We start from the raw sequence: 19,893 nt of genomic DNA on the forward strand, positions 1-19,893 counted from the left end.
GCTGACCTTCTGATTTGCAAGTCCTAGGCTCTGTGCTTTAACCCAAAGTGCCACCCGCCTCCCTTATTATTTTATACTCACTCCCAAAAAGTGCCACCTAGGCAGCTTCCACAATCTACCTAAAGACAGGACCAGTCCTAGAAACCAGGTTGCAGAATTCCGGTGTTCAGCTTGCAGACCTTGTGACAATAAAGATTCAAGAATCACTGCCTATGCCAAACCACACTTTTCTCTTACCAATGTCTTTCATGAGCCAAATATGATAATCGTTCTGAATCTCTTCGGTTAATTCTTTCAGTAACGTCTCCAGCATTGGGTTGGCGAGAAAATGACTTGGGATATGCTTTAAAATGCTATCCATCACTTCTTTGTTCTGCGGTGCCAGCATATCTTTCCGGATGCCTTTATGGATGTAGTAACAGTATCGCTAGAAAGTAAATACATATATATGTACAGAATTACATTTATTGCGTTGAGTATAACGACAAGGAAAATAAGATCAGCAACATCTGGAGGGCCAAAGGTTCTGCACACCTGCTGCAAGAGTACCCAAGTAATGGAGTAACTTCACCCACTTAGGCTGGCTTCTGGCTCTCTCTGACCGGAGAGGCTGAAAAGGCTTCTTGTTTGGCATGGGACTTTCCCTGGGAAATGGTAGATATTCCTGGTTCCTGATGTCTTTCTTCTGCTTCACTGTAATCCTGGATTGGCTCCTGTCCCAATCTGATGACTGCCCAACATCTCAGCCCTGAGAATCTCCTGCTTACTGTTTGCTTACCATATTGCCCCCAGTTTTCTGTTATAACCGGAAACCTGAAGTTTTAATTCAGGTTTAGTTCCTGTTCAGGTTTACATTGGTTCGTTTTGCTTCAGAGAAGGAAATAAATAAAAAGCTACGGATAAAAGCAGGATGAATTCTGGATAAACTAGTCATCTGGAGGGGACCTGTGTTTCCCTGTATTTCAGGAAACAGCTCACTTACCTGCAGATCACTCTCTGTGGGTAGAGTTTTTCCTTTACTTATTTCCTCCTCATGCCTGAGCATCACAACAAGCTGCTCTTCTGGAGTTAGGGACTGGTTGTCAGAATAACAGGTAACTCCTGTTTCAGATTTCTGCCGATCCGGTGTCAGTAGCAAATCAAAACTGTGTGCTTCCTCTATTGCCATCACCCTGGAATTAAAAGCCGCCAGCTGAGTTGGCTAAGTAACCGGAAATGACATTTTGTACAACCCCAATCCCTACCATACAAATGTTCCCCAAATATTGAATATATCTCAAGCTTTCTTCTAGTCCCCTTAGCCTGGCCTCCCCCAGCCTGGCGCCCTCCAGTTGCTTTGAATTACTACACTCATCAGCCCTAGCTAGCTTGGCCAATACTCAGGGATGATAGAAGTTGTAGTCCAAAACATCTGGAGGACACCAGAGACTGATAACCAAAAGCATATTGTTAGGGAAACAAATTCAGCTAGAACAAATTCTAAACAGAGACAGAGATAGAGAGATAGAAATAATTGTATGTTATTTATTTATTTATTTAATTAATATCAAGTTGGCATATACAAAGCTTTTCTACATAGACTCTATCAGCAAAATTAACTCAACAGAAACTCTCATGTTGCACAACTTTTGTGCAAAATGCAATAAAAAAGTAACATAATACATCAGGAAAATGAGAGGGGTGGGGAGATGTATTTAAGCTTTCCTTTCTGCTCACATTATTTTATTTAATGGAAAAAGGAACTCCTATAAAAACTGAAATTAAGATTTACAACCAGCCAAAATAAAATATTAAATGGTTAAAGGATTAAGTGTGTTTGGGATTTGGATATCCAAAGTCATAGAATAGTGACAGAGTACATGTTCTGCATGCAAAGGATACCATTGTTCTCAAGTTTATAAGTTTATTGTTCTAGCCAAAGGCAGTGACAAACTTACCTTAGACAATAGTATGAATAATATAATACAGAACAAACATCCATAATATTAAAAAAAGACTTTGCCAAGTTCCTGAGCACTAAAACACAATTTCTACTGTGCACCTCTGACAGCTCCAATTCTAATATTTTTCCCCTTTTAAAAGTCTAATTTGTCACATAATGTAGGAGAGAGTAGTTACCAGAGACACCAACAAACTCAAATCCAGCTTGATTTCAGATTAAACCGCCAAATCACCACAACAATGTACAGCAATTTTATCTAACTCATTTTCCCTTATTTTTATTGCAGTCAGTGCATAGAGGTGACATCTTGCATCTCTATCAAAGGAACAGTTTAAGAGATAATGAGTTATGTCTTCCACCTATCCACAAATGATATCAGGTTAACTGCCAGTCAAACAATCAAAACTTTATTAGCAAAGCCAACAGGCCACAGCTATACAAGAATTAAAAATAGAAATAAGGATAAAAGGGAGAAAAGAACAAGCAAAAGGAGGTCCGATGAACAAGTCTGTCACTCAGATGGTGGCCCTCAATTTCATAGCTCTTTCGATGTACCTCGCGACCTTCTCTGTTATCTGACTATCCGTATCAGATAAGAGGAAATACAGTGTGATGTCTGGTGAACGGCCGGGGTTGGAGAGAATGAGTGGAGTAATAATCTCATTCCTTAGGTCTTTGTAAAGGGGGCAGGATAGGAAGACGTGGGACACTGTTTCCGTGTTACCATCTCCACATGGGCAGAGTCGTTTTTCAAATGGAGTCTTTTGGTAGCGACCTTCGAGTACGGCAGAAGGGAGAACATCCCATCTAGCCAATGTAAAGGCACGTCTGTATTTTGGGATGGTTAATTTAAACAAATATGAAGCTGGAGAGTCAAAATGAGAAGGGGGAAAGTAGGTATACCATGGGCACAGTTTCTTTAAGATAGTCAGGTTGTTTTGCCGTTCAATGTCTTTCAGGCGCTGGCCTATTAGACTCTTTGCTTTAATGAGGCCCATTGATAGTAGGGACTGTGAATGCAGACCGCATGTAAGAAGTTTTTGATGCACAGTTTTGAACCACTTGCTTTTGTGGGGGTCTTGCATTACTAGAGGCAGTAGACCAGGTGGATTTAGATTAAGACGAAGCCAGTAGTTGAATGTTCTTTGCCAGGTCTGAGTTTCTACAGATGGAAGGCAGGCCTCGAGTCGTAATGCTGCGTTTGGAACACAGGAGGGGACGCCGAATATCTGCCTTAGGAATTTAGACTGAACAGTTTCAAGACTGGAGCAGTGGTTCCCCGTCCAGATTTGTGCCCCATACAGTAACTGCGCCAGAGGTTTTGCTTGAAAAACTTCAAAGGCTGCTGGGATGTATCTGCCCCCCTTCGTATAAAAGAAGCGAGACAGCATCTTAATACTTTGAGCTGCTTTTTCTTTGGCACATTTTTGATGGACATCCCAGGAGCCGGTCGACTGGAAAACGATACCCAGATATTTGAAGGCTTTAACCTGTTCAATTGTCTGGTTATCCATCCTCCAGCTGTACTGTCTGTGTTTCCTTGCAAAAACCATAATTTTGGTTTTCTGATAGTTTATTACCAGTTGCTCTCTCCTGCAGTATGCTGAAAATTCACCTATGAGCCTATTTAAGCCTATTCTTGTTCGAGATAGGAGTATAGCATCATCAGCATACAAAAGTACTGATACTGATTTGTCAGCCAGTTTGGGGGCGTGGAAGTCCGGAGATGACAAACAATTAACCATATCATTGATGTAAAAGTTGAATAAAACTGGGGCCAAGATGCAACCTTGCTTGACCCCCTTGCAGACAGGAACTGGTCCTATAAGATGGCCATTTGACGAAGTTCTTACATGCAGCACCGTGTCTTTATATAAACAGCTGATCAGAAATAGTAGTCTTTTGTCTATACTTGATGTGCTCAATTTATCCCAGAGTCTTGCACGTGGAATTGAATCGAAAGCAGCCTTTAGATCGATAAAGGCTGCATATAGCACCCCACGGGATTTTTTGGCATATTTGTCAATTAAATAGGCTAGGGTGAAGCAATGGTCTATGGTGGACCTGCCTTGCCTGAAACCCGCTTGCTCTTCCGCTAGAATAGCTTCAGTTTCGAGCCAGCTAGTTAGCTTAATATAAAGATGTTTGGCATATAGTTTGCTGGGTATAGGCAGAAGACTGATTGGTCTATAACTCGCCGGGTCTGGCATAGGTCCTTTTTTATAGATTGGAATAACTATTGCCTCAGTCCAACCATCTGGGAGTAAACCCGTTGAGTCGATCCAAGAAAATAAAGACGCCAGCAGGGGGGCCCACCAGCCAATGTTGGACTTCAGAAGTTCGGCAGGGATGTAGTCATTCCCTGGGGCCTTGTTGTTCTTTAATTGTGCGATTAAGTTCTCAACTTCCTTTACAGTTACTGGTGGCCAATGAGGTAGGTCCTCCAATTGAATACATAATTTGTAGTGTTGGGCTTCCTGGTCATAGAACAAAGATTGAAAATGGCGCAACCACTCCATTGGTTCCACTGTACAGATGGAATTAGTACGCTCCTGGTCCAGTAGACCAGATATGGTTCGCCAAAAGCAAGTAGTATCTTTCTCGTGCGATGCCTTAACCAGACTGTGCCATGCGGCTCTTTCAGCTTCCAGTTTCTTTCTCCTTAGTAATTGTTTGTAAGACCTTCTCAGATAAATATAAGCATTAAGTAGGAGGGCAGTCCCTGATTTCCTATATCTCTGGTAGGCTGTTCTCATTTGTCTCCTTGTTTGCCTGCACTCCAGGTCAAACCAGCTAGCTCCGTCCTTTGCCCTCTTTGTAGCGGCGCTATGTATCACTGTTGTTAAATGGGATTTCAATCTTTCCAAAAGTAATTTAAAGCGTTCCATAATCGCATCTACTGAATTGCCTGACACAATAGCGGAGCGAATAAGCTTTAACTCCGCTGACTGAAGAAGGAGGGTTAAATTTTCATTCAGTATTGGGGACCATTTGAGTCTTTTGGGAGCAGGTATACCCAAATTTACAGAAGGTATATATTGTGGCTCGGCAATAGAATAGTCAAAAGGCCGACCTGCAAGCTCTAAAATTAGAGGTAGGTGATCACTCAGAGTATTGTGGCCCACTTGGAACTTCCTTACAAAGCTGTGAGCAAATCTTGAGATTAGAATATAATCTATAACGCTTCCCCCAGCCTTGGAAAAATGGGTATATTTCCCGGGGCGATCCCCCTCTATGTTGCCGTTTAATATCAGCAGTTCCCTCCGTCTGGCAGCCTGCACTAAGCAGAGACCTGAAAAATTACTTCTTCTATCTTTGGACAGTCGTGTCGCACCAATATCCGTCTGTTCTTCAGGGTCCATAAATAAGTTGAAGTGAGTGTATAGACTGTTGTCATCTGTTCCTATACTAGCGTTAAAGTCTCCACACACAATAGTCAGGGCAGACGGGTAAGTAGATTCGAAAGGCTCTAAAAACGCCTCTAGCTCAGCCCAAATAGCCTTGACCGCGGGGTTTTTTTGGCCTGGGGGAATATAGACATTGACCAGCAAAAGAGTAGTTCTCTTGAAGCTAAGTAGAGCGGCTGTTGCTAGAGAATTGCAGCTGGGTAGGGCTGTTAGAGAATGCGCCAGCTCCGTGGAAATGAAGCAAGCTAGGCCACCACTAGATCTGCCGCCCCTTAAAGATGGAGAGGCAGGCAGGTAGTGGCAGTTATACCCATTGAGAAATATAGGGTCATTCTGCCATGTCTCCTGAAAGAAGATAATGTCAAATTGCTTAAGGTAGCACAAAAATTGTTGGTTGTTTTTCTTGGCGTGCCAACCCGCGATATTCCAAGACAGCACTTTTAGGCCCCGGGCCCTTCGGGGAGCTGGATCTATGTCACCACCACGTCCAGCAATTATTTGGTGTCTAAAAAAACACACCCATTGGCTCTTTTCGAGGATGACTGCTTGGAGAGAGTGTAATGATCCTCTCTTCTTGGTGATTTGGGGCTAGATTTTGGAGTTGGGGGGGAAGCTAATTCATTCGGAGACAATTTAAGATAGGTGTGCCAGGCGCTTTGAGATTTCACACCTTGCTTTGGTCTTACTTTATTGTACATCACAGGGGGCTCAGATTGTAATTCCACGTCTACACATTTAAAGGTGCCTCCCACCGTCCTCCTATCCACTAGACATTTGGGAGATATGGGCTGCACATAAGGGTCCTTCATTGTCTCACCTTGGTCATCCTTTTTTTCTAGTCTGCTTCGAAGTAAATCAAGTCTTTTCAGGATCTCAGTTTGAGCTGGAGAGTGCAGTGACCAGAATCGCTTTATCAGTGAGAGTTCTTCCTCCAAAACGGAGTCCTCACTATCACACGTGAGAGGCCAGACGCCAGTTGGATGTGGAGCTTCCTTTTTTTCATTTGGCACTGTTTGATGGAGATGATCCTGCTGGAACTTATGCTTTCTATTTTGATGGTTTTGGTGGTTGGTTTTTTCCCTTTTGTGAACTTCCATTCCTATGCCCTTGGGCCCCATCAGAGAGGTTAAAGGTGCTCTATTTTCAAATATTCTTAATAGGACTATTCTTTCTTTTTTGAATAGGTTTTTAGCTCTAAAAATAAAGCTGGCCAGACTATGATCTAAAAAAGTAATCAGTGCTCGTACCGAGCAATCATCTTGATGTAGATACTCTATAGCGGCTATGTCAATTGCTTTTACTACCCCCGGTAAAATGCCACTTATGATGGACAAAAAGTGGTCTATACGGTCCGACCCTGCATAAAATCTAGGCGGTTTAGGGTAATTAGCAAAGACAAGCTTTTGTGGGATTAGGACTAAACTCCATTCTCTTTTGGGACACAACATCTGTCGAGCTTGAGAGGAGTGGTTCCCCTCAATAGCTTGGGTCGCCAGCTCACCTCTGTCTGCAGATTCTGTGCTGGCCATAAGAGGACTCTGGGGCGGTATAACTGTAGATGGATTAGTTCCTTTGTCCCAGCTCGGTGTTGGTTCTTCAAAGCTTGGTTTAGATTCTTTTGTGAGTGTATCTACTTTACGTGTCTCTTTGATGGCACTCGAGTTGGATTTGTTTGTTCCATTTGTAGAAAGGGATGGAAGAAGGTTAAAGAGCTTCTGCCAATATTTTTTACAGGTACGGTGAGTTGTCTTAAGCCGCCTTAGGTTTTTCATATTTTTGCTTTTCTTCATCTTAGGCTCGGCTTTTTTCCTCCGGGGTTTGCTGGGGAGTGGTAGATCCGGGCTGGCTAGGGGATTTGTATTCTGGACTGAAGCGCTCACATGTTGTTTGAAATTATCCACTAGGGTCAGGAGAAGCCCGTTTGTTATCGATAAGAAATTTTTGACGTTAAGGAGATCCGTAGAAATCTGGTATATCTGCTCCTGAAGATAATCACCCCGCATTTCTGTTCCGCTGTCATTGGCTTTCAACCAGTGGGTTGAAAGGTTGCTTCCAGGTTCCAGCGGTGACAAATGAGGATTAGCATCAGGTGTGTTGGCTGTATTAGCCTTTGTAGCATTCTCTGCTATGGCAAGTTCTTGGGCCAAATTTGTTGGATGGTTTGTCCTCTTGTTGTTTGTTTGCAAGTCCTTTAGCTGTGTTGACCAATCCAACACTGTGAGTGGCAAAGGCATAGCTACCTCTAGAATACTCTCATTCTGAGTTCTCTTACTCGAGTCTTTTTGAGGAAAGTAGCTGGTAATTTTACTTTGTCTCCTTCGGCGCTCCATCGGGCTCTGTGGTGAATTAGGCAAGATTCCTTGGTCCTTGTATTTTTTCCTGGTGAGGACCATAGTGGGTATATAGGTATATATGGATATATGGTAGGGGGTGCTTGCTTAACGGCGACTTATCTTTTGTTCTAAGCTGGAGTAATCAATAGCAGAAATGCCGATTTGTGGAAGTTGCCTCTAGACCTCTCCAACCTCTTCAACTTGTTAGTTTCTCCAGCAATTTACATCGGGGCTTGTGAGGTATCAATCATTTAAAATGTTGGAAAATATTACTGGTCCTAGGCTTTCATGCTATAACTTGTTTCTTTTAAAATTCAACTAGGTCTTTCTCCCTCATTCAGCAGCCTCACGGCGTAACCGGTAAAGTAGCTAGGCAGTATAACAAAAGTCCCTTGGAATAATTATCGAGTTGAACTTGCCTTGTGTTTCTTGGAGTTGTAGCTGCTTCAGTTCCTTCCTTTTTGTTTTTTTTTTATGGATAAAAAGCTCGGCGTCCTTCCAGAGGAGTAGCTGACTCCCCCGTCTGCTAATTACCAGCTTCGTGAAGATAGGGCGGCTTGCCGAACCTCTTTTGGATAAAAATAGGCCTTTGGCAGTTAATAAAAAAGATAATAGTTTAAAACTACTAAACTCAGTTAAAAAAAAAAGCTTTAAAAGTGCTAGAAAATACTGATAAATCTATATTATCAACGCGGAGCACAAAATAGAGCTACCACCAACGACGCCATCTTGGATCCTCCCTCAGGTTAACTGCATGGCTGGGGGGAAATTCTGTTTGAAATTCTGGATAGCCAGTATTACTACTACTACTACTACTACTACTACTAATAATAATAATAATAATAAACTGCCCTTCATCAAAAGATCAAAAGACACAAATAAATAGTTAAAACAAAAACAACAAAACAATAACTTCCTCCCCTTCTACAAACACATTTAAAGGACTGAAGAAAATTAATCAGCCATGATCATGGGCAGGGAGAATTTCACAGCACAAGGGCCACATTCCCTTCTGTGCAACCTTCTGGGGGCCACATGCCAGTGGTGGGTGAGACTAGAGGCAAAAGTGGATGGAAGAAGAAATACATGTTGGCAAGTATCCTTACAGACTCATGCACCCCTCTCTATCCTCCATCCAGAAAGAGACATTGAGCTCAAGGATGCATTTCAGGAAGGCAAATAACACTCACGCAAAGCACAGCTAGTGAGGGGGTATGGTCTGGAAATAAAGGGTGTGGCTTGGCAGAGGTATGACCTGAAGGGAGTCCCAAGGGCCATAGAGTCCAGGAAGGCTCCCAAGCCTGAGGCTCCCTATCCCTATCATACAGGTATTGGATTAAAGGGCAGTGGAAGGACACTGCAGCACATAAGAAGGAAACACTGAATTGCTGTGTGGCTGTGAAAAGCATGGAGAAGCCAACATTAGAGTCTCGTATGACAGCAGTTGGAAAATGGCCCCAAACAGCTCAAATATAAAACATTATCTTGCCGCTATATGCGCGATGTGAGCCACTTTCCCCAGATGAAATTAGGCCTATGCAACAACCAACCAGCAAGTAATGAAGACATAATTACTGTTTGGAACTTGCAAGTCTTAATGACAGCCTTTGATGTATCTCAGAAGTGAACACTTTGATAGACTGAATGATAATATTGTAAGCAAGTGCCCAAACATGGGTGTGTGCAGCTGTCTGCTCCTGCCTTTGTGCATAAATCTGTGTGCTTGAAAATAATTTAAAAGCTAGCAAACAAAAGAACCCATAAGGAACAAGAGAGGGGAGAAGGATTTTCCCTGTTTTCAAATGTAGTCTTATGGGGCCTGAACCAACCCTGTGTAAGGTCTATGGGTAATATTTAACTACATTTTTCTCAGAGCAGACCCACTGAAATTAATGAACATGGCTACATTTGGCCCATTAATTTTAATGAGCCCACTCTGAGAAAACTTAGTTGAATACCACCCTGTGCAACCTACAAATCCAGATCTTTTGCTGTGCCAGAGGCCTCTATCACAATCTCTACTCTACATTTAGCTCCGTGCTGGAAATATTCTGTCCTGTGGAGAGCCCTTTGCTCCCCATTTGTTAGATTTGTTCTGAGATGCTAGACCGGCCAGCAGGCTGGTCAAGATCTGAGCACTTTAGGAGGAACCATTATATCTTTAAAGCACATTTGAAGCACATTATTGATGTCAAAGAATTCGGTGCACTGTAGTTGGTTAAGGGTTGCTGGAAATTGTTGCTCTGAGGGATAAACTGGAGTGCCCAGAAGTCTTTGAGGGAAAGAATGTGCTTTGAAAGTTGCAGCGTCTATGCAGCCAGAAATGATTTTTGTCCCTTGCTCCTCGGTTTTTCATTGCTGTGTGCTCTTAGCTGCCTGAGATAAAGAGCTACTTTCTGGTATGTGTTACCTGGGTGAGAGAAGGAACTGGAAGAAATATGTGAACATCACACATGAGCCAAGTTAACCCATCATGAGAGCACCAAGTTTTCTGGCTTATCATGGTATTCTGGGAGCAAGCACCATGCACACATACTGCTCAGTTGTTCTGATGATCCTCTTCCTCAGTGTCAATGGCAAAAACAATCCAGGAAGTCAGCCCGGCAAAGTCATTTTTCTGCCAAACAAAGAGGATCCTCCCCCAGCCTCCCCTCAGTGGTGGACTTTGGGGTCTCAAATTTCAACAGTGCTCTGTGCAGTGCTAAAGTTTGGCACGTGCCTCCGTCCCCCGTTTTTCACCTTCCATTCTACATCATAGTTGCGGTGCCTCTGAGGCTCTGCACCCAGTGCAACCGAACTGGTTGTGCTCCCCTAAATCCGCCTCTCCTCCCTCACTGGCATAGCTGTCAACTTTCAGATTTGAAAATAAGGATCAGCAGCGTCGAAAATAAGGGATCAGCAGCCTCACCTGTCCCGGGGAGAGTCTACAGGATATCTAACAATCCAGGATAGCAGCGGGAAGCAGCGGGAAATGGCGCTGGAATAAGGGAATTTCCCACAAAAAAAGGGGAGGTTGACAGCTATGCTCACTGGCAGCTGAATCTTTATTCAATACTAGTGATAAGATCATCTCTTCCCCTGTACCTGGGGAGCATCAGGGCAGCTTAAGGCAAGGAGTCGCTTGAAAGCTCATGGAACAACAACTATCACCCAAGTCCCTAAGTATCAGTCAGATAAACGCACAGCTTATAAACTATACAATACCTGTCATAGTCATCAGCAACATTTCCTGATGAAAGTTTTTTCTTCTTCTCAGAGGGAGCAAATTCTTTTGGAGCTATATGACTTGGTCAAGGGAAAAAAAACACTAGTCAAAAAAGGAAAAGACTAGTCCAGATTTGGGGACTCTTGAGCTTTGCAAATTCTACCTGATCTGAACCTCCCAAACTTATGTGTTGATTTGAATTGAAGTTACCAGCTTTTGTACTTCCTTTTGTACTTTTGTACTTACATTGCAGCAAATGCTAGAACAGTTCAAAATACATAAAATTTTAATCTGCTAATTTTAATGTGGCTTTTTAAAAATTGCTTAGTGGGGAACAGAACAGACATATGTACATAAGGAAAAGGGAACCAAACTGGAAATATACAAAACAGAGCCAAAATATGCATGCGTCTGTTTATTAAACACAGGACTATCCATTTGCTTTTAAAGCAGACTGGTGAGTCTGTTTTTTATAACAAAAGAGGCACATAGGGGAGTGAAGCAAACTCATATGCTCCCCTTCCTAACCTTCTTCTGATACCAGCCCAGTAGTGGCTGGTACCCCTTGGGATTGGTAGGGTGGAAGGCAAGGGGGCCACCAGTAGGTGGTGCCAGAGCTGATATCAGGAAGAGCCATTCCCTAGACCAGTTTTAAGTAACAAGGCAGGCAGGTGGGGGGGGGGGGAGGCTGAGAGTAGAGAAGTGCCCCATTCACCCTAATGGACAAGCATCCACTAAATTGAGACTGGTGTTTGTGTGCTAAAAGCAGCTAAAGATGGTCAGCAGGTTTCACGGCACACAGAAAGGTACTACTTGCTCAGCAGGGAAATACAGGAGCTTCTATTATACCTGCAATTCCCCACACCACTAGGAAATAGCAGCTGGGGGTGGCGCAATTTAGGTGAAGAAAATGGCATAGAGGAAAGGGGTAAAAAGCCTCAATCACTGCAACTTTCCAGATCAAATGCAAGTAGCCCTTGCTGTCATTCACTTCTTCCTCTCACTGAACGGATAGCACAGATGCATTTAGTGTTTTTATTTTTAAAATAATGGGGGAAATAAGCATGAGACTCCCAGCATAACAAGCTGTTTGTCTGACAGCAATCTCCAAATTGCTTTTATGTCAAAGAATGTTTGCAGACCTTGCAATTGCTAGAAGAGTTACAGAATATCAGCAGTCATTGGTAAGAGAAGGAAGATGTCCCTTTTATTTCTGTTACCCACCACACTACCCAGGCCCATCAGTACCCAGCACCCTTGGACACCTGCCTGGATGGTAAAAGGTAAAGGGACCCCTGACCATTAGGTCCAGTCATGGCCGACTCTGGGCTTGCGGCACTCATCTCACTTTATTGGCCGAGGGAGCCGGCGTACAGCTTCTGGGTCATGTGGTCAGCATGACTAAGCCACTTCTGGTGAACCAGAGCAGCGCACAGAAACGCCATTTACCTTCCCGCTGGAGCGGTACCTATTTATCTACTTGCACTTTGATGTGCTTTCGAACTGCTGGGTGGGCAGGAGCTGGGACCGAACAACGGGTGCTCACCCCGTCGCGGGGATTCAAACCGCCGACCTTCTGATCGACAAGGTAATAGGGCATAAACCAGCCTGGGCTCCCTGACTCAAAAGTCTGAGCTGCAGTTTTAAATTTCCCAGAATGATTGGGGTACTTTGGGAAACTTAAATTGCTTACTCATAGGTGCTTGGCTACTGAAGCCATGAAAACCCCACAGCCGAAGGCTCAGCAAGAAGGGAAAGGGCATGGAAAACATAAGAAGAGCCACACTGGATCAGGCCAATGGCCCATCAAGTCCAGCATCTTGTTCTCATAGTGGCCAACCAGATGCTTATGGGAAGCTTATAAGAAGGATCTGAGTGCACCAGTGTTCCCCAAACACATTGGAGCACTTTGCTAAGGGAATGCTCATAGACTTCTCCCTGATGGCACCGCCAATAGCTGGATGTGCAAAGCACTGCTAGCACCAGTGCTGTGGCGGAACAGCAACACAGCAGAGTGCAGTGCCCAGTAGCCATACTTTATTTCAAAGCAGGAGTAGTGATGTCATCTATTGCGGTAGAGTTTTGCTACATACACACCATACATTTAAAGTGTATTTAAAGCACATTCTCCACCCCAAATCATCCTGGGAACAGTAGCTTAAGGGTGCTGGGAACTGTAGCTCTGTGAGGGGTAAACTACAGTTCCCAGAATTCTTTGAGGGGGGGGATATGGTTTAAATACAGTATATGGTGCATAGGCAGCCTTTGGCAGTGTTTGTGGAATGCTCTTCACAGAGAAGCTTGCCTGGCGCCCTCAATCCATATCATTAGGCACCAGGCAAAAATGTTTCTCTTCAACCAAGTGTTCAGCTGATTAACACTCTATGGCTTTTTAAATGTGTTTGTGGGAGGGAGGTTATCAGTTTCGGTATGTATTTTGGATTTTCATTTTATATTTTTCTGTTGTGAACCGCCCTGGGATCTTCAAATGAAGGGTGATATAAAAGTTTAAATAATAATAATAATAATAATAATAATAATAGTAAGCTTGAGGGGAGAACAAAGGCTGAGCCAACACATACAGAGCAGTCTTGCCAGACAAAAAGACAGGAAGATAAACAAGCATTTGACAAGAAACACAAGGACAAGAGACACAAACACATAGGATACGTGGAGAATGTCTTGTGGTCCCAGCTGGCTTTCTTGCCTTTAAAGGTGAAACTATCTTACGCAGATCTTTCATCTTCAAGTTCTGTGCAGTGAGGGTGTAATTATTGGCAATGGAGTTGCTGGGGCTCCGGAAATGACGCTGCTCTTTAAAGGGAGCTGCCAAAGTCCAGGATGCTCTTTGCATCAGAGAAGGGTAAAAGCTGCTATTTTGGATCATCTGAAATGGAGTGGGATGGGGAGGAAAAATAACAGTTTATATTCTGTTGTGCTAGCTGGCAATTTCTTTAACTGATATAAGGTAATGACAGTGGAGGCTGGTGCCCATTGGGATTGGGTAGGGCAGAAGTCGGGAAGGGGGTGCCATATCAAATGGCTAATTGAGCTAGAGTCAACGGTAGATGAAGCTAACTATTTCTGCTTTTGCTCCTATTATCTTCCCTGCTGAATTGTACAAGAGCACCACTGAGACAATGAGACTGACAATCAGTGCTACTCGCTGGACTAGTTGTAAATAAAAAGGTAGGCAGGTGCAGGGACGGAATTAGGTAATATGGCAACCTGAGGACAAAATTTGGTGCCCCCTATTGTGGTTATTAATATTGCACATTCAGAAGCAATAGAATGAATAAAAACTGAAATAAAAATTGTCCACTCCAAAAATATGGTTCAAAAGCTTTACTAACAGAAATTGCTTCAAAACAAACATGAAACAAATAATGTTACATCCAGATAATCACATAATGTCATGTGCTGATCCCTGCACAGGTAGAACATCTTAGAAATATGAAATAACTTCATTCAGAGCTGAAATCAAAGCTCTGTCTCTCCAACACAGTCTCCATTAACTTGAGTCTGTGTTCCTAGAGAGAACCATTTGCACATCCTTTCTTCTCTAGTGACTCAGAACAAACACCTAAGTCACACCCCCAAAATGGACACATGAATATCTCATGTGATCCAACTTAAACACCTTGTGGGAGCTAGCAAAGATACATTCTCAGTTCATCAGCACCTGTCAAGCTCTCTGAGAGCTTTTGTTTTAGCTCAATGGAACTTTCCAAACCATGCTGTTTTTAGCAGTACACATACAGACATATACAGAGTTATTTTCCATTTCAATGTACAGTTAAACAATTATACTTAACACCCCCTAAATATTTCTTATTTTCACAATAATTCCTTTTGGTACAGTTCTTTTTCTTCTTCTCAGTACGTAACCATACAAATATATGTTTATTATTGTTTTTGTTATTTTGCGCCCTCTTGGTTCAGCACCCTGTGGATGGAACCACCTGGGCTGCCTTAAATCCAGTGTTGGCAGGAGGGGGTTGGCTGAGAACATATTGAGCTTGGTGGGGAAGTGCCTCATCTGCCCTACAGGGCTAGCTTCCATTGGACACTTCCAGTATCACAGACCAGTGAAAGGGCAATGTTGAGAGTGCGAAGGAGGGGGCCCACTGTAGCATTTTGCCCAAGCTCCTCTGCACCCAATACTGCATGCAACAAACCCAATGCACAGCCTGCTAACAGACTGATTGCGTACAGCTCACACATTACTAGGCCAGTGGATTCTACAAATACACATCAGTTATTATATACTATGGCCAAAGTTTGTAAGACAGGTCAGAGGGCAGCCAGCAAAATCACAATGCCCCACTGTGGAATGGCTTGTCTATGCTTGCCCAGACTTTAGCCCACACGTCAGGCAGGCACACACAAAACCATTGCAAAGAGGCATCCAAGAGAAACTTCTTCCCTTCCTCTCTTTACTATGACTCAACCATGGTTATTAGAAGAAGCATTCCTAGTCCCATTAGTTCATCTGCTATCTAGGTTGATGTTACTCTGGCTCCAGTGTACTGCCACCACAACTGTTTGAATCCATGTACATACGACGTTATTCACAATGGATAACTATTCTGTTGTTTCTTGTGAAATGTAACTGTTTGATGCACATCCTCATAAAGCACATTTCATTTGGAACCAATCACTTGTAGCCGTGCTTTATGAAGAACAATGAAACCATGCTTTATTAAGAATATTTCTTCTCTAGGATCTGGAACCCTGACTTGCAACACAAAGAACCTGCCTTCCCAGAGTACCACTCATCTCCCATAAGCAGTGCCTGATGGTGCCTTAATAGATGTAACCCAGTGGGGAGTATAAGTATACATACCTGATACAGTTCAGAGGGGTCTTCTGCAGCCAAACCTGGCAAAGGTGGCAACTCTGGTATTTGTTTGGCATGGCTCATATTATAGATGGAATCATTCTGTTCCTAGGAATCATTAAAAAGGAAAAAAGTAATGTGTTAAGAAAGCCTATAGGACTAGACAGATATACAAAGCCCATCTAGATGCAGTGGTGGATGGGGACCATTGGGATTGGTAAGCAGAAGGCAGGGAAGCCAACAGTAAGTAGGTGAAACCAGGGCTAATGATAGGCTCAAGAAGACCCAATGACAGAGCCAACAAATTTGTCCTCCTCCTTCCCGAGTTCTACAGGGGGCAATGCTGAGACTAAAGAGGGGGGGAGCCAACAGTCAGGACTGCTCTTTTGGAAATGGAGTGGGGTGGAGAAGGAAAATAGCAGTTGTGCTAGCTGGCAGTTTCCTCAACTGAAATAAGTGGAGGTTGGTGGCCATTGAAGTTGGTAGAGCAGAAGTCATAGAGGTCAAATGTAGGAGGCTGTTTGAGCTACAGCCAATGATAGATAGAGCCAACTAATTCTGGTTTTGTCTCTACTCTCCCCCCTTCTGAATTCTACAAGAGCAACACTGAGACTAAGGGCAAGGAGGCTGACAGTCAGAGCCACCTTCTGGAGGGATTTTAAGAAAAAAGGCAGGCAGGTGGAAGCTAGCTGAGGGCAGATGGAGGTTGGCAGGGCAATGCCCCATTTGCCCTAATGGACCAGTCTCCACTGTACAGATGCAGGCATAAGCCTTTTTTGCACTGCTGCCTAGGAGTTGTGTATGACACATCAGTAGCAAAACACGTGTGAAATCCTGAATTATGTATATATCATAATTGAATGGTGGACATAATTAAACACAAAAGACAAGCGGGGCTCCGCTAGGGGCGCCATGGAAGATGCCCGACAATACCATCTCTCCAGCTCACACAAGGTAATTAAGAGGCTGAGATGGGAGTAATCAGCCTCCCAGGGTTCTTCCCGGTGGAAGGGAAGATGCAGTCTCATCCGCGGCTGCCCATAAACCACCCCCGAGTTCGAAAAGAAGGAGGGGTGGGGGCACTGGATGGAAAGCCCTCGAGCGAGCTCGGATCTCGTGGATGCTGTCTCTATGAGCACTCCAAGTTCCATTTCTTAAGATAAAAGATTGGATATAAGATTTATGGACATGCTTCGAGCGAAGAAAGGGTATTTTATCTGCTAATTAAGCCAGCCACTGAGATGCCAAGAGTGACGGATTGGAAGAAAGATAACATCAAAGAAAAACATCTAAGCCGGTATGTTGAAACGGAACAGAAAGGAGGCGGGGATAAAACTTTTTCTTTTCCTACTACGATACTACCTAACCACCCCTCCCCCAGAAGATCCATCTATACTACTCATAGCAAGTGAGATTAGAAAATATAAACTGTGTGGAAATAATAATATTAACTAAATCCTTTGTTTTTTTAAATATTTGGAAGAAGATAAAAGACACTCTTGTGAGGCACTATTTAATCGGGATCCGCCATTATGAGACAGACTGTGTTGCAGAGATTAATAGTCATAGGGAGGTGAACCCTTACTTTGTTATTATATCTGTATCTCAATTTCGATTTGGCAAACCTCCCCTGGAAAGACTAATGTTTGGAGCAACCTGTCTGAGAAAATTAATGAGCAAATGCCTAGATTCTATTTCATCGGAACTGAGAAAAGATGGCGTCTGCCACCCGAGACAAGAAGGACTTTTGGATGGATTCGGCGTAAATACCAGCTCGTGAGGATATACTGCAAATAAAAGATTTACCGGCTGGGGGGAGGGAAGGAGAGTCATACAAAGTTCACACAGAAGCATAATATTGCTCATTTCAGCTTGCCTGTGGAAACAACTCAGAGGCTATGAAAGAAGAAGGATAATAACAAGAAGATTTAAAGAAGGGACTAGTGGACACTTAAAGCAGTAGAAATATGAGGTGATTGGACCCCACTGAACTTGAAGCATGGGAACCCCCAACAAAAATTTATAATTTGGCAAAATATTTGGACTTTATGATATGTATTTGTATAATTTGGAATATTTATTGTGATTTGATGGGATTGTTAAAATGGAAAACTTAATAAAAATTCTTATTTAAAAAAACAAAACAAAAGACAAGCTGCTTGTGGTGCTCATATTTTTCAATTTGAACAGTACTAATTGGTATTCTAAAAAAGCTCTGTGTACGATTGTCACACATACTCGGGTAAAATTCTTACCAAGGTTATAAACAACTCTATCACTTCGGAGTGCAGAAGTGGGCTCTTATGACTGAATTTTTATTCACACATTTGTAAAAAGGAAGCTCTTTGCATGGGGGGGGGGGGGACTCCTGAGGGATCAGACCAAAGGCTCATCTTGCTGGAAGCTCTCAAGCTGGGCATGAATGCAACTGCCTTCCTTAGCTGCTTTTCTGTAGCATTCTGTAGCAACTGACATTTCAAGATACGCTGCCTCTGATGAAGCTTCCTTAGAATATAGAGGTTCCGTTTAATTATTACAGCCACTGACAGTTCCCCATAAACTTGTCTAATCCCATTTTAAATCCATCTAATCAGCAGCCATCCACACATCCTGGGGCTGTTAATTATCCACAAATTAATTATGTGCTCTGTGAAGAAGTATTTTCTTCTTTCCTGTGTTGATTCTACTGCTCATCAAATTTACCAAGTCACCACCACAAGTTCAATATGTAGGGAACCCTGTTTAGGGAAACTTTTAATATCTGAAGGACTATTGTATTTTAATGTTTTGTTGGAAAGAAACCATTATGATTTATATATTCCATCTTTCATCCACCATGGAACTCAAGGCAGGTTACATTTAAGAAATTTATTCATTCAGTTTCTAAACCACTCTACACCAGCTGTGCTACCAGTTCAGTTTACAGCACCAACATCGCAATGATAAAAACACTAAAAAGCAACCCCAAAATATAAAACCAGCTTAAAGAGAAACCACATGAAATCCAACAAGGCAGCCGCATCACATCCATTCAGACCATTCCTTGGGTCCATGCCCTGATGCGCTAGTTTCCAGTGGGGAGGGTTATTATTACTACTGTTATTAAGGATGTGCAAAGGATCATCTGAGATCCCAATGGAAATCTAAAACAGTGCAATCCATTTGCACATGGAAAACTGTCTTATATTTTGCCCGGTACTGTCTACCCTTAGGAAGAATTTTTTGACAGTATACAACCTGCCCAGAAGTGGAGTACACTGCCTAGCAAGGGGTGGACTCTCCTTCATTAGGTAGAGTCTGGATGGCTACCTCCTTTAGCAATGGTTGGGCTAGATGGCCACTGAGGTTCCTTCCACCTCTGTGATTCTAGGATTGACAGCAGCATTCCAGGGTCTCAGGAAGAGAAAGGTCTTTTACCAATCTCTGGTACCCAACTCTTAGTTCCTCTTGCTTCAGTCCCATGCTTTCATTTAAAAGCTAGACAAGCCAAAGTGTTTAAGCAGGAGCTAATCAATATGCAGAGACAGATGATACTAAAAACTAATCCTTTTGAAGCTGTTTCTTCCAGACATGCACACTGGTTAAGCCTATTCCCTAAACTAATACTTTCCAGCTTATTACACCTGACAGCAACATACTTCGCAAAAGGAGGGAACTCTCATCAATATTTAATCCCACAAAGCATCTGAATTCCGAATTCAGTATTAAGAATAATTAAGTACTCCTAACAAGAAAAGGAGGGCCTTCACACAAGATTTTCAAATCTCTTTCAGTTTACTGCCTTCATCCCAAGGTCCAAACACAGTCAAATCACATACACTTACCCTTGTAATCTTGGCAGCTTCTCCTGGATTCATTATGAACGTGTATTTGGCTCCAGCTGCTTTTGGATTGCTTCAAAAGTACTTGTGAGATGTGTATCTTTCCTACAATAAATTGTTAGCTGACGCTTTTCTCTAAGCACCTAGAAACACAGAGATTAGGGAATCGTTTCAGGATTCATATTCAATTCAAAATCCTATGGGGCTGTTATTCTAAGTATATTTTCCCAACATCCTTTCAAGCCACCAGCTGGAAATAAAGGAGTCTTCCATCTTTGTTCTACCTAAGCTTGCCAAATCTATGCCTTCTATCCTAGTAATGATTTATCCTGGTGCTGATTTTTC

At 42.8% G+C, this 19,893-nt stretch overlaps 1 protein-coding gene across 1 annotated transcript in view; it reads right to left on the bottom strand.

Annotated features, from left to right (window-relative positions):
- Nucleotides 1-19,893, bottom strand: part of DNAH3 (dynein axonemal heavy chain 3) — a 99,353-nt gene that overhangs the window by 76,942 nt on the left and 2,518 nt on the right. Inside the window, exons 2-7 of the mRNA XM_083711191.1 lie at nt 19,552-19,691; nt 15,734-15,835; nt 13,558-13,774; nt 10,887-10,959; nt 983-1,172; nt 238-427 (exon numbers count right to left, since the gene is read on the bottom strand). Of these exons, the coding sequence (XP_083567317.1) occupies nt 238-427; nt 983-1,172; nt 10,887-10,959; nt 13,558-13,774; nt 15,734-15,835; nt 19,552-19,584 (805 nt within the window). The 5' untranslated portion in view covers nt 19,585-19,691. The remainder of the gene's footprint in view (nt 1-237; nt 428-982; nt 1,173-10,886; nt 10,960-13,557; nt 13,775-15,733; nt 15,836-19,551; nt 19,692-19,893) is intronic.

Source organism: Podarcis gaigeae (genome assembly GCF_964106915.1).
Source record: "Podarcis gaigeae genome assembly, chromosome: 14".
In the NCBI taxonomy this organism is placed as follows: Eukaryota; Metazoa; Chordata; class Lepidosauria; order Squamata; family Lacertidae; genus Podarcis; species Podarcis gaigeae.